This window comes from Odocoileus virginianus, chromosome 34 (genome assembly GCF_023699985.2).
Source record: "Odocoileus virginianus isolate 20LAN1187 ecotype Illinois chromosome 34, Ovbor_1.2, whole genome shotgun sequence".
NCBI classification, from domain to species: Eukaryota; Metazoa; Chordata; class Mammalia; order Artiodactyla; family Cervidae; genus Odocoileus; species Odocoileus virginianus.
Genome location: NC_069707.1, coordinates 633,146 through 648,407, shown reverse-complemented (window position 1 = coordinate 648,407; position 15,262 = coordinate 633,146). Strand labels below are relative to the sequence as shown.

The 15,262-nt window shown below is 51.7% G+C and overlaps 1 protein-coding gene across 18 annotated transcripts in view; it reads right to left on the bottom strand.

Annotated features, from left to right (window-relative positions):
• Positions 1-15,262, bottom strand: part of WDR27 (WD repeat domain 27) — a 246,485-nt gene that overhangs the window by 191,578 nt on the left and 39,645 nt on the right. For all 18 annotated transcript variants that reach the window (XM_070461527.1, XM_070461538.1, XM_070461528.1 and 15 more), the window contains 4 exons: positions 13,641-13,762; positions 12,554-12,687; positions 9,651-9,748; positions 8,214-8,335 (listed from right to left, as the gene is read on the bottom strand). In XM_070461527.1, the coding sequence (XP_070317628.1) occupies positions 8,214-8,335; positions 9,651-9,748; positions 12,554-12,687; positions 13,641-13,762 (476 nt within the window). The remainder of the gene's footprint in view (positions 1-8,213; positions 8,336-9,650; positions 9,749-12,553; positions 12,688-13,640; positions 13,763-15,262) is intronic.

Below are 15,262 nucleotides of genomic sequence, written 5' to 3'. Positions count from 1 at the left end.
AGACAGCATATTAAAAAACAGACACATTACTTTGCCATCAAAGGTCCATCTAGTCAAAGCTATGGTTTTTCCAGTAGTCATGCATGGATGTGTGAGTTAGACTATAAAGAAAGCTGAGCACCAAACAATTGACGCTTTTGAACTGTGGTGTTGCAGAAGACTCTTGAGAGTTCACTGGACAGCAAGGAATACAACCAGTCAACCCTAAAGAAAATCGGCCCTGAATATTCATTGGAAGGACTGATGCTGAAGCTGAACCTCCAATAGTTTGACCACCTGATGCGAAGAACTGACTCATTGGAAAAGACCCTGATGCTGGGAAAGATTGAAGGCAGGAGGAGAAGGGGACGACAGAGAATGAGATGGTTGGATGGCATCACCGACTAGACGGACATGAGTTTGAGTATGCTTGGAGAGTTGGTGATGGACAGGGAGGCCTGGCAAGCTGCAGTCCATGGTGTCTCAAAGAGTTGGACACAAGTGGGCAACTGAACTGAACTGAAAGTACACCTAACTAGTAATCGTTTCTGAATGTGATAAAAACAACTATATCTGAAAATATAAGATGTTGTTGTGCAGTCAGCCAGTCATGTCTGACTCTTTGTAACCCCAGGGACTGCAGCACTCTGGCCTCCCTGTCCCTCACCATCGCCCAAGTTTTGCCCAAGTTCACGTCCATTGCATCGGCGATGCCATCCAGCCGTCTCATCCTCTGATGCCCTCTTCTCCTTCTGCCCTCAATCTTTCCCAGCATCAGGGACTTTTCCAGTGAGTCAGCTCCTTGCATCAGATGACTGAAAATACTGGAGCTTCAGCTTCAGCATCAGTCCTTCCAGTGAACATTCAGGGTTGATCTCCCCTAAGATTGACTGGTTTGATCTCCTTGCAGTACAAGGGACTTTCAGGAGTCTTCTCTAGCACCACAGTTCAAAGGCATCAATTCTTAGGTGTTCTGCCAAATTTACAGTCCAGCTCTCACAACCGTTGTCAACAGAGTAATGTCTCTGCTTTTCAACACGCTCTCTAGGTTTGTCATCACTTTCCTGCCAAGAAGCAATCGTCTTTTGATTTTCATGGCTGCAGTCAGCATCTGCAGTGATTTTGGAGCCCAAGAAGAGGGAATCTGTCACTACTTCCACCTTTTCTCCTTCCATTTGCCATGCAGTAATGGGGCCAGATGCCACGATCTTAGTTTTTTTAAATATTAATGTTAAGCTGCCTCTTTTTTTATGTATTTATATTAGTTTGAGGCTAATTACTTTACAATATGGTAGTGGTTTTTGCCACACATTGATATGAATCAGCCATGGATTTACATGTGTTCCCCATCCTGAACCCCCCTCCCACCTCCCTCCCCATCCCGTCCCTCTGGGTCATCCTAGTGCACCAGCCCCAAGCACTTGTCTCATGCATCAAACCTGGACTGGTGATCTGTTTCGCAATTAATAATATACATGTTTCAATGCTATTCTCTCAGATCATCCCACCCTCGCCTTCTCCCACAGAGTCCACAAGTCTGTTCTATACATCTGTGTCTCTTTTTCTGTCTTGCATATAGGGCTATGGTTACCATCTTTCTAAATTCCATACATATGCGTTAGTATAGTGTATTGGTGTTTCTCTTTCTGGCTTACTTCACTGTGTATAATGGGCTCCAGTTTCATCCACCTCATCAGAACTGATTCCCACGTATTCTCTTTACTGGCTGAGTACCATCCCATGGTGTACGTGCACCACGGCTCCCTCAGCCGCTCGTCTGCCGACGGGCGTCTAGGCTGCTCCCATGTCCCGGCTGTTGTAAGCAGTGCTGCTGCCTGCTTCCCTCTTCTCCTTCGCCCTCATCAAAAGGCTGTCATTTCCTCTTCGCTTTCTGCCATAAGAGTGGTGTAATCTGCATATCTGAGGCTGTTGTTTCTCCCGCCTATCTTGATTCCAGTTTGTAACTCACACAGCCTGGCATTTCTCATGACATGCTCAGCATATAGGTTAAACAAACAGGGTGACACCACCCTTATGGCAGAAAGCAAAGAGGAACTAAAGAGCCTCTTGATGAAGGTGAAAGAGGAGAGTGAAAAAAGTTGGCTTAAAACTAAACATTCAAAAAACTAAGATCATGGCTTCTGGTCCCATCACTTCACGGCAAAGAGATGGGGAAACAATGAAAACAGTGACAGACTTTATTTTCTTGGGCTCCAAACCACTGCGCATTGTGACTGCAGTCATGAAAGTAAAAGACGCTTGCTTCTTGGAACAAAAGCTATGACAAACCTAAACAGAATATTAAAAAGCAGAGACATAACTTTACTAACAAAGGTCTGTATAGTCAAAGCTATGGTTTTTCCAGTAGTCAAGTATGGATGTGAGAGTTGGACTCTATAAAGAAAGCTGAGCGCCGAAGAACTGATGCTTTTGAACTGTGGAGAAGTTTCTTGAGAGTCTCCTGGGCTGTAAGGAGGTCAAACCAGTCAATCTTAAAGGAAATCAACCCTGAATATTCATTTGAAGGACTAGTGTTGAAGCTGAAACTCCAATACTTTGACTATCTGATGCGAAGAACTGACTCACTGGAAAAGACCCTGATGCTGGGAAAGACTGAAGGCAGGAGAAGAAGGGGACGACAGAGGATGAGATGGTTGGATGGCATCACCGACTCAATGGACATGAGTTTGAGAAATTTCCAGGAGATGGTGAAGGACAGGGAAGCCTGGCATGCTGCAGTCCATGGGGGTCACAGTTGGATACAATTGAGCGGCCAAACAACAAATTAGTTTATGTATGTGGAATTAGTTATGTATGTGGAAAACTCCTTGGAAGGAAAGTTATGACCAACCTAGACAGCATATTAAAAAGCAGAGACATTACTTTGCCAACAAAGGTCCATCTAGTCAAGGCTATGGTTTTTCCAGTGGTCATGTATGGATGTGAGAGTTGGACTATAAAGAAAGCTGAACGCCGAAGAATTGATGCTTTTGAACTGTGGTGTTGGAGAAGACTCTTGAGAGTCCCTTGGACTGCAAGGATATCCAACCAGTCCATCCTAAAGGAGTTCAGTCCTAGGTGTTCCTTGGAAGGACTGATGTTGAAGCTGAAACTCCAAAACTTTGGCCACCTCATGCGAAGAGTTGACTCATTTGAAAAGACCCTGATGCTGGGAAAGATTGAAGGCAGGAGGAGAACGGATGACAGAGGATGAGATGGTTGGATGGCATCACCGACTCAATGGACATGGGTTTGGGTGGACTCCGGGAGTTGGTGATGGACAGGGAGGCCTGGTGGGCTGGGGTTCATGGGGTCGCAAAGAGTCTGACATGACCGAGCAACTGAACTGAACTGATGTGGAAAACTGAAAGCTCATATATAAATAAAGACTCGGTTGAAAAAAATCAGAAAATATTTACTGCTAAGTCAAAAGGCCATTTGCTAAACTGGCAAATTACAACCAAAGCAGCATTCAGAGAGAAATTTATAGGCTTAAATGCACACGTAAGAAATGCACGAAAATGGGTAAAATCCATGCCCATGGTGCAGAGATGAGGTAGCTATGGAGACTTGCAGGACAACAGTTCCTGCAGGGCTGTGGTTAGTCAGAACACTTGGATGCCCAGCGAGTAACTGAGCAGAAATTTAAGGGAAGTTTAAGAAAACTATTAAACCATGCTGCAAACCTCTAACCGTATACCCTCATCTTTTTCATCCTATCACATACCATTCAGATGTTTTATTTTCAGGAATTAAAACCGGTTCTTTCCCCATCAAACCCCTCAGAACTCCCTTTCCAACATAACGCCTCTCATCTGACTGCACAGCGCCGACTGCTCTGCCCTGCTTCCCCCGCCCCACCCTGAAACGCGGATGGCTCAGGATGGACCAGCTCCCAGGCCCCGGGGAGGGGGAACCTCGTGTGGCCTGGCCTGGGGGTCACAGAGCACTCAGCTCCGCTGAGGGATGGGGGAGAGTGATTGGGACCAACGACCCCACAGGCACAGGAGCCCGAGGAACCCGCCCCTGGTGACCGGGTACTCTCAGCCCTGCGAACTGCCGCACCCGCCCCTGGTGACCGGGTACACTCAGCCCTGGAAACTTGCACACACCTGCCCTGGTGACCGGGTACACTCAGCCCTGGGAACTGCCGCACCCGCCCCTGGTGACTGGGTACACTCAGCCCTGGGAACCTGCATGCACCTGCCCTGGTGACCGGGTACACTCAGCCCTGGGAACCTGCACACACCTGCCCTGGTGACCGGGTACACTCAGCCCTGGGAACCTGCACGCACCTGCCCTGGTGACCGGGTACACTCAGCCCTGGGAACCTGCACACACCTGCCCTGGTGACCGGGTACACTCAGCCCTGGGAACCTGCATGCACCTGCCCTGGTGACCGGGTACACTCAGCCCTGGGAACTGCCGCACCTGCCCCTGGTGACCGGGTACACTCATCCCTGGGAACATGCACACACCTGCCCTGGTGACCGGGTACACTCATCCCTGGGAACCTGCACACACCTGCCCTGGTGACCAGGTACACTCAGCCCTGGGAACTGCTGCACCCGCCCCTGGTGACCAGGTACACTCAGCCCTGGGAACCTGCACGCACCCGCCCCTGGTGAGCAGGTATACTCAGCCCTGGTAACCTGCCACACCTGCCCCTGGTGACCGGGTACACTCAGCCCTGGGAACCTGCACACACCTGCCCTGGTGAGCAGGTACACTCAGCCCTGGGAACCTGCACACACCTGCCCTGGTGACCGGGTACACTCAGCCCTGGGAACCTGCACGCACCCGCCCTGATGACCGGGTACACTCAGCCCTGGGAACCTGCAAGCACCTGCCCTGGTGACCGGGTACACTCAGCCCTGGGAACCTGCAAGCACCTGCCCTGGTGACCGGGTACACTCAGCCCTGGGAACTGCCACACCCACCCCTGGTGAGCAGGTACACTCAGCCCTGGGAACTGCTGCACCCGCCCCTGGTGACCGGGTACACTCAGCCCTGAGAACCTGCTGCACCCACCCGTGGTGACCGGGTACACTCAGCCCTGGGAACCTGCACACACCTGCCCTGGTGAGCAGGTACACTCAGCCCTGGGAACCTGCACACACCTGCCCTGGTGACCGGGTACACTCAGCCCTGGGAACCTGCACGCACCCGCCCTGATGACCGGGTACACTCAGCCCTGGGAACCTGCAAGCACCTGCCCTGGTGACCGGGTACACTCAGCCCTGGGAACCTGCAAGCACCTGCCCTGGTGACCGGGTACACTCAGCCCTGGGAACTGCCACACCCACCCCTGGTGAGCAGGTACACTCAGCCCTGGGAACTGCTGCACCCGCCCCTGGTGACTGGGTACACTCAGCCCTGAGAACCTGCTGCACCCACCCGTGGTGACCGGGTACACTCAGCCCTCGGAACCTACCGCACCCGCCCCTGGTGACTGGGTACACTCAGCCCTCGGAACCTACCGCACCCGCCCCTGGTGACTGGGTACACTCAGCCCTGGGAACCTGCACACATCTGTGCTGGTGAGCAGGTACACTCAGCCCTGGGAACTTGCACGCACCTGCCCTGATGACTGGGTACACTCAGCCCTGGGAACCTGCACACACCTGCCCTGGTGATAGCAGGTGAGCCCCCTGGAGGAAGTGACGCCAGGTCTGTGCCGCTGGCGTGGGGCATCCCACACCAGTGCCCCCGTGCAGGAGAGTGGCCCTGGCCTCTCGGATGCCCCACCCCCTCACCTGAGACCAGAGGGTCCACACCCCCCTGAGGACAGCAGGCAGAGCGAACAAGAGCAGCTGCAAGAGGCTGCCTGCAAAGCTGACTCTATTTCGGAAGCTGTGGGGCCCCTGAGGAACCGAAGGCCGGACATGGAGTCAGGGGTGTGTGCCAGGGGCCCCTGAGGAACTGAGGCCGGACGTGGAGTCAGGGGTGTGTGCCAGGGGCCCCTGAGGAACTGAGGCCGGACGTGGAGTCAGGGGTGTGTTTTAGCAGCAGGCTGGGTGGGCAGGGCTCCTGGAGGGGCAGGAGTGGATGGGGGCCCAGGCTGACCTGGAGCTGGACTCGCACCTACAGCCTCTGGAGGTTTGCGTTCGTGGTATTAACCCCTACTGGGATTTTATATTCGAATCAGTCTGGGAACAGAGGAACCTGAGACCCAGGGACCCATCCAGACCCTCAGGCAGGAGTCAGATCAACCTGCTTCTCTTTCCTACCACCTTCAAAGGCCCCATAAAGTCAAGTTCTGTCTGACCACGTGGAAGGACGTGTGACTCCAGCCGAATGCCATCTGCTCCGACCTTCCAGAACAGCATAAGCATCCTGCTCCCATCAATGGGGGGCACTCTCTTCTCTCACCTTACAGAGCTTAAGTGGACTTCCCTGGTGGCTTAGACGGTAAAGAATCACCCGCAGTGCAAGAGACCCGGGTTCGATCCCTGGGTTGGGCAGAACCCCTGGAGAACGGAATGGCAACCTACTCCAGTATTCTTGCCCGGAGAATCCGAGGGACAGAGGAGCCTGTTGGGCTACAGTCCACGGGGTCGCAAGAGTTGGACACGACTGAGCAACTAACACACCTTATGGAGCTTCAAGACTCAGATTTGCATGAGTGAGGGTTACTCACACCCACATCTCCCACCTTCCAGTCTGCAGTTTCTTTGAAAGCAGACATCATTTCTGTAATAATTCAGCCTGACTTTCAACTGCAGGAAGCAAAATTCGATGTGTTTCTCCTTAACACTCATGGGAACAAAGGAATTGTGTGAAATTAGTTGCATATGAAGATTCAGAGTTTCCTAAGGCAATGTCCACCAGGCCTCATAAATTTATGTTTTTAAAAATAGCCTCCATTTATGCATGAGACAAGTGTTCAGGGCTGGTGCACTGGGAAGACCCAGAGGGATCGGATGGGGAGGGAGGCAGGAGGGGGGATCGGGATGGGGAACACATGTAAATCCATGGCTGATTCATGTCAATGTATGGCAAAAACCACTACAATATTGTAAAGTAATTAGCCTCCAACTAATAAAAATAAATGAAAAAAAAAATAGCTTCCATTTAGTGAATTTAGCATATGCTAAGAAATCAATATACATTATATTATTTAATCCTTATAACAGAGAAAAGCGTTATATGCAGAAGGTTAAAATATCTTCTTTTATGAAATGGAAACAGAGAGGAAGATATCAGTCAAAACAGTGACATGTTACTTTTCAAAAGGAAATAACTTCTCTGAAAATATGACAAAATCTGGTTAGCTAAGTTTAAAAGAATTGTCTTTACCATTATTTTAAAGCCAAGGGTTTATTTTTATGTTGTAAGTGAAAGAGCATCAAAACACCAAAATCATACTTTGCATTTTCAACTTAAACAGTTTTGGGAACCAAACCGAAGAAAAACCTTATACTGAACTCTAACATACCAACTTTCAATCAAGTTTTTATGATTGTATGATAAAGTCCAGAAAGAAATAAAGATGAGAACATAAGAAACAAAGAAAATAGGATTTATAATAGATTTACAATGGAAAAGATATGTGAGTCTCTTATCAAACTCACTGGAAGTCCAGAACTCCACCAGGCCTAATGATCAATCTGGAACGCCACCTTGGCAGATCTCATTCTGAAAAAACCAGCATGAGATCATGGCTCCCAAACTCAAACCGCATTCCCGCCGTAAAAGAACAAAAGTTCTGTTCACAAGTCTCTTGGTTATTCTTTTGGGCAACAAAGCATCTTTTGAACTAAACTGTGAGACAATGAACTCATCAGAATGGCCATCTCCTCAGTCCCTGACCTTCAATGCCCAGTTGTGTGTCATTTTGAATTCTTCCTCTGTCGAAACAGACCAGCTGCACCCGACAGAGAGACCCGCAAATCCACAAAGGCTGCCTCACATCCCTGCAGAATCCACCCAGCACTGGAAACGCCCAAAACCACCGCCAAGTGGTAAATGAAAATGGGACTGTTTTCATTTGAAAGTGGTAAAATAAAAAACTGGGACCACAAAATCATCAAAGACAAAGGTACAAACATCCACATTCGAAACAGCATCCAAATGCCTTCTAACATCAAACATCAAGGCTTACAGTAGCTTCATGACCAATAAAAATCACTGTTGCTTTTGGCAGCAAACTGCTATAAGATTGCATTGTAAGTTTGTTAAACACCTTAAACACAAAGTTTACAAAGGCTGTGCGCTGTCAGACGCTCACTCACTTTATTCTGACAGATCTGGTAGACAGGCCGAGAATGGGCTCCCGTGATGACGGCCGCACTGCAGCCCACGTTGAGGTCGAAAATCTCCAAGGTCCGGTTCCGCCCAGCAGCGAGCACGAGGTCTGGGGTTCGGTTAGGGAACTTCTCTCGGCAGAAGGTTGCACGGACAGATGACCAGCTATGATCTCCTGAGGCTCCACAGGACAGTCCTGACCACAACCTGCTCCCCACCTGATCCCGGGTGCCTGGCCAGAGTTACTGGGAGGATGAGGAGGCCAGGCATGTGGATTTCCATATGGGAGGCATAGGTCCACTGAGAGTTAAGCGAGGTTTGAGATGCCAGGAAACACCCAAATCAAGAGGTGGAATGGCTGCCCTACATGTAGGCACTGAGCTCGAAGACAGGTCTGAGCCAAAGATTAGACGGGGAGGCCGTGGAAGTGAACGGTGCCCCCTTCTACCAGGTCAGGCTGCTTGCATGGAGGACAAGCCTTGAACGCAGCACATGGCAAGGACACTTCATCCACGTGGACCAGGAGGGACAGTGGTTAAGTTGGCAGACCAGTGGTTAAGACTCCACGCTTCCACTGCAGGAGTCACGGGTTCAATCTCAGGTCAGGGAACTAAGCTCTCAGTTGCCACCTGGTGTGGCAAAAAAAAAAATAATGTGTATGCGCTAGAAAAGTACAGATTAGAAAAAGTACTAGATAGAATAATAAACCCAACACTAAAGCCAAAATACTCAGGGATCCGCACTCAAGGACAGAATAACCAGAACACCACATTTCTGCTAAATGTTTTTGTGTTTTTAGCAAAAGGTTCTAGCATAAAAAAATTACCTTTCTAACTAAAATAAACTAGAATCTCTAATATCCTGTATCAGTCCTTCTGAAATTTCAAGAATAAAACTTTTCAAAAGAATCTAACTTAGACCTTTGAATAAGTCTATAAGATGACTCCCTAAAGATCAGAGCTTTGTTTCTAAATAAATTAAAGTCAATGCTCTTTAATTTAAAATGATGATGCAACCACAAAAACTCAAAACATTTTGGGATCAATTTGCTGTTCAGCAGCACTGCTGTAACTTTGCCATCTTCCACATGAAATGGGGTACGCCATTCAGTTCATCAAAGGATGCACATGGTAAGTGTAGCCGCGTCCTGTTTAAATGCACTGAATCACTGTCACTCAAGAAGCGAGCAGACCAGGAAACTCAGATTCTGTCACTCCTCTACTCACAGCTCCCTGGGCCTGCCCTTCCTTTCCCTCCGGGGCTCTTTTCATTATTGAGATGAAGCTGTTACACGGGGCCTCTGAGCTCCACGAGGTCCGAGTGCGCAGCCCGAGCCTGGAGCCTGGACCCTCAGCACAAGCCTGTGCCGGAAGGATGACGGTCAGGATGTGGAAACATCGGACGCACAGCAGGAGCAAGGATACAGGAGTGGAAATCATTCACCGCAGACAGGCTGGTGATGTCCACGACGTCGGCCGTGAGGAGCCTGCACACGGGCGTGCACCAGCTCTTCTGTCTGTACCTGTGAGAGGGTGGAAGACGGTCAACCCCCTTGTTCCCCTTTTGCCACACCCAAGATTCTACCTTCAGAAACTTGAAAATAAAAGTTTTCATGTCACTTAATATTAACAATGATATTTCATTAATAAATGATAATAATAAATAAATTTTATTAGATAGCAAGTTGACTATCCAAGTTATCCTTTAGGTAACTCTAGCTTTTCCTTTAGTAAAACTTCATGAAAAAGATTACTATCTATAAAGCCAAGTGCAATTCAACCCTATCTATGAGAAGACAAATTTTTCTCCTAGTTTTAAAATAACTGTGTATACTTAGCAAGACTCCACAGATCAAACCCGGGTCTCCTGCATTACAGGCAGATTCTTTACAATCTGAGCCACCAGGGAAACTCTAATACTTAAGATACCCAATGAGCTACAAGTTATCTGTTGTTGTTCAGTTGCCCAGTCGTGCCTGACTCTTTGTGACTCACCACCCCAGGCCTCCCTGTCCCTCACCATCTCCTGAACTTTGCCCAAATTTACGTTTATTGCATCGGTGATGCCATCCAACTATCTCATCCTCTAATGCCCTCTTCTCCTTCTGCCCTCAATCTTTCCCAGCATCAGAGACTTATCCAATGAGTCGGCTCTTTGCATCAGACGATCAAAATACTGGAGCTTTGGCTTCAGCATCAGTCCTTCCAACAAATATTCAGGGCTGATTTCTCTTAAGATTGACTGGTTTGACCTCCTTGCTGTCCAAGGGACTCTCAGGAGTCTTCTCCAGCACCACAGTTCGAAGGCATCAATTCTTTGGCACTCTGCCCTCTTTATGGTCCACTCTCACATCCATACGTGACGACTAAAAAACCATGACTTTGACTAGACAGACCTTTGTTGGCAAAGTGATGCATAGGTGGGCAATGGCCAAAGCCATGAGGGCTTAGTGTCCAAACCTCTCAGACACTTGAGGTGTGGATGAAACTGGTTGTCAGCCCATCCCGTCCATAGGGAAGTAACTGCTGGGCAAGGGTCTGATGCACAGAGACAGGCACAGAGTGGTACCCGGAGGGGTGACTCGAAGTGCAGGGACAGGCCTCACGTCCCGGGAGAACAGGTCACACACATACTCAGGGGACAAGCCAGGCCAAGTCTCGGGAACTTTGGGAATGAAGCTTAATGATCAGCAGAGATTTCATAGACCCCTGTGTATCCTGCTGAGAGACTGCCCAAAGCCACACAGCAGGACGGCTAAAGAGGTGATAGGAGCAACTTAATGTGGACAGGACAGCCCAGGAAAGGGTCTCAGAGAGAAGAGTCATGTGAGTAAAGGGGCTGCAGACACCCCTGCGATGGGAGGGCCAGGAGTGCCTCACGGATAAGGCGTAGGTGTTCCTGACCCAACCCCACACCTCCCCAGGGTGCAGGAGTCCCCAGTGCTGGAAGCCGGCATGTGCCCATCGAGGTGAGGCCGTCAGCACCATGGGGACTCTGGGTCAGAGGCGAGGGATGTGGGAGGAGGCCAAGACAAGAGGCAAACAGCTTGGCCATGAGACCAGCCCCACCCAACACCCAGGGTGCTCCTGAGGCCCTGAGGCATGCAGGCCTAAACAGGTCTCCCTTTCATCTTGCCGTGAGAAACACAGGCGTGATGCCTGGAGCTACAGCAGCCACCTTGTTCTGCAGAGTGATAAGCAGTGGGACAGAGCCACCCAGAAGAGGGTGGTGGGCAGGACCTGATGGAAACACCAACGTCGTGGTGTGAACACAGTGAGCGGCAGTCAGCTACAGGTAGGAAGCTGGCTGATGGGCCCCCACTCTGCAGGACGCAGGACAGGGGGGACTGCGGGCACCGCCTTCAGAGATGTGCGAGCCCACCACCATGCTGCTGGGCGCCACCTACGCCCCCTCTGGGGTGGCTGGAGAAGGGAGCCCAGAAACGCCCACCAGGCCCACTGCCAGATGCGTGCAGGGATGCTCAGGGTGGCCCCACTGGAACAAACGAGGTGTCTCTGTGTGGGAACCAGGAAGAGCTGTGGCTGCCTCCTGTCACCTGACACATTCCGACAGGTAAACCCAGAGAGAGCAGCCATGCTCACGAGCATGGTCGTGATCAAAGGTGTGTCACACATGAACCGCCCATCAAACCACACAGACACCTGATGGGCAGCAACTACAGGCCAGGGGTGGGGTCCCAGGAAGGGGAGTGAGGGGCGGGGCTCAGAGGGGAGGCCTCTGGTTCTCTCTGCAGGTTTCATTTTCGTAAACACTTTGAAAACAAAGACGGCCAAGCATTAGTGTCTGCCAACGTCAGGTGTGCCCGGCAGGTGTCTAGCAGACCACACACGCACATCTGTGGATGTGTATGAAAAACATGCCATGCATGCATGCTTAGTCATATCAGACCCTTTGCTACCCTATGGACTGTAGCCCACCAGGCTCCTCTGTCCGTGGAGTTTTTCAGGCAAGAATACTGGAGTGGGTAGCTATTTCCTTCTACAGGCAATCTTCCCAGCCCATGGATGGAGTTCCTATCTCCTGCAATGGCAGGCTGATTCTTTAACACCTTAACTTACTATAAACAGTAACTGTCTCACATACAGAACGTGCTAATCATGTTGCAGAACCAGGGTAGTGGCCCCCTTTCCTGAGTCCCGGCCACTGGTGAGACCCCCGAGGCCCAGGCCTGGCCCCCAGGGAAGCTCTATGTGAGGAGAAGGGACTTCTGCTCAAAGGAGGGTGTGATCACATCCTGGACCGTGTTACTTTATTTACCCCCGACACGCGATTGAGACACAGTGTCCCCGACCGCAGGGGGCGCTACCTCCGTAAGTCGTCCTTGCTGGTGTCGATGTGATGCTTGAGCAGCTGGACCTCGGGGCCCGAGGACGACAAGATAAACGCGTCGATATAATAAAACTGCGCAGACTGGACAGGCTTAGGGAACATGTCTTTGCCCTGCAGCGCAAATCAGTCATCATCACTAATAAATATGTGTCGGTAAAAACTCTACTGCTGTAAACATGAAACCCTGTCATCCTAACACAAACATCCACTTATTATAAATGTACAGAGTGCGTCTTGGTAGAACCAACGTACAACCTTCCGTTCTTCTTCCTGTCTAAACAATGCTACATAATTAAAAATGTTGCTGTAATGACTAAAATTCAGAATTCTGGCCATTTAAAAACTCTAAAATGAAAGAAAGTGGGAACCTGACCATTGAAGCCAAAGTTCTACACGTGTTTTAAGCCTAGTTCTGAGTGTCTGCTCCTCCGACGACACGGCACAGCCCGTGCAGAGTGCAGAAGTCACCAGGACTCTGGGCCCCAAAGCCACCCCCCTCTCCCCTCTCGGCCTCCGAGGCCCCACCTGGGAGTGCCCAGCCTCCCTCAAGCAGGGCCCCAGGACTCAGATCCCTTTTACAACCAGACTCACAGGATGAGTGCTAACAGAGTCCTTGAAACCGCTTCCTGCCAGCAAGGAGCCTGGTGACTTGGAGCCGTGTCTCCTGTCCCTCCCCTACCCGTCTTCCTGACCCCCTTCCCTCTGTTTCCAAACCATCTCCCATGAGCTGACCAAAATAAGGCATCTTTCTCCCCAAAACACACTTCCCCCACATAGCGTCCTGTGGGCATCATTATCGCCTCTACTATAGCATCCCGTTTATTTTTATCTTTAAATTATTCCCATATTTTACTATTGTTCTGCCATTTTCAAACCATACAAATGTCAGGCTTATTTAACTGTGTGTATGTGCATGTCTGTGCACGTGTGCCGTGCGTGTTTACGTGTCACGTGTGCGTGTAAACACACTGTGCTGCCCGCCTGGCCCCAACCCCCGGCGGCTGCAGGAGAAGCTGGGCGGGGCCCCCGACCGCCCGCCATCTGCGCCCTGGTACCCCCGTTACCAGACGCAGCAGTGGCTCCGGGCCGCGCATCGACCACACCCGCAGCGTCCCATCCTGGGAGGCAGACAGCACCCAGCGGCCGTCGTGGCTCCAGCACACGCTGCCCACTGCCCCGTCGTGACCTGAGGGCAGAGCAGGAAGAGCAGGCCTTGAGCCTCCCCAGAGCAGCAGAGCTGCGCGTCCAGAAGGGAGTGACCCCGCGAGCGGAGGCGTCTCCCAGCCAAGCGCCCCAGCGAGCTGACACCCAAGCAGGTGGACCTTGCTTCATTTAAAGACCAAACACAGTCTGCGAAGAAGGTGTTAGACAATGACGCTGGCTGGCCGATGGTCACAGTGTCTGAGCAATCAGACCTGCAGATAACGGACCGATCATCACTTAGCACGTCCCCTCCTTTCCCCGGGAATAAGCGGGTGCTCAGGAAGGGAGAGGAAACGCTGCCCAGATCAGGTGGTAACACCAGGGGCAACACCACAGCCGCTCATGGGGGTCCGCGGCTCCTGCCGACGCCGGCACCGGCTGCCTGGCTGGTCCACTCGGTCCCGATGAAGCGTCAGGACCTGCTGTGGCTTCTATCTTGGACCCTCCGACTCCCCCCACGCACCGGTCAGCCCCACCCTCTCTGGTTGGCGTCAGCCACCTCCGGCTCTGAACCCATACACGACCTGATTTTTGGACCTATTTTGCCCTCTCGACCCCTTAGAAAGGCCATTGCGGCTGGGAGACAACCTTAGAATCACGCAGCACCGCCCCCACGGCCACCAAGAAGCAGAGGAGCCCGTGTGGGGAAGGGTTCTCGGAGGCCGACACTTGGAGTTTGGGAAGAGAAAACCGTGGTTCTGCGAGAGGAGATTCAGAACCAAGACGGCCGGGCCGGGCTGTCCATGGGCCACAGCGCGCGCACGTGGCGAGAAAATCCGCAACGCCTCCTGTGCAGAGCAAGGCTGCACCTCTGAGCCCTGCGCTGCCCCGGGGCGGGCTCCACGCGCCTCCGTGTCTCGGACTTCCCCTATTGGATGCTTTGTGACAAACCACAGAGAAAGAACAGCCAAGGAGGGGACACTCTTGTCTAGACAAGCTCACCCCAGACACCCGTGCGCACCCGGGGCTCAGAGTGTGAACTACACTCGGGAACCTGAGATCGGACAGAGAGGTGTAGCATCACCACATCACCCCGGTCAGAGAGCCCCTGGGAAGAAGTGGGGACACCATCCTGGGAGGATGGACAAGCGTAAACACGACCTGGAGCAAACGGAGAGCCAGGACCGACCGCAGAGAAACACCAGAAATGGCTTTGCTGCCCTCTGCTGCAGGAGCCCGGGAGCTACAGCGAAGGCACCATCATGTCCCCAGGACCGCCTCCCAGCAGAGCCAGAGCCGCCTGCCTGCGTGGACGGGCGGGAGCTGAACACCCTGAGCTCCAGACACACCAGCTCACTCCGAGCAACTCCCCTCCCTCCCGCCTCAAACGAGGCTACTCGGGGCCACCACCTCCCCAGGCGGCCAGAGGCCAGAGGTGAGTTCAGCTGGGCTCCCTCGCCTCGCCCACACGGAGCAGACCCCTGCTTCCGGTCCCCCCACACCCCCACCGCTGACAAGCACCGCCCGCCCCAGGAGCAGATCG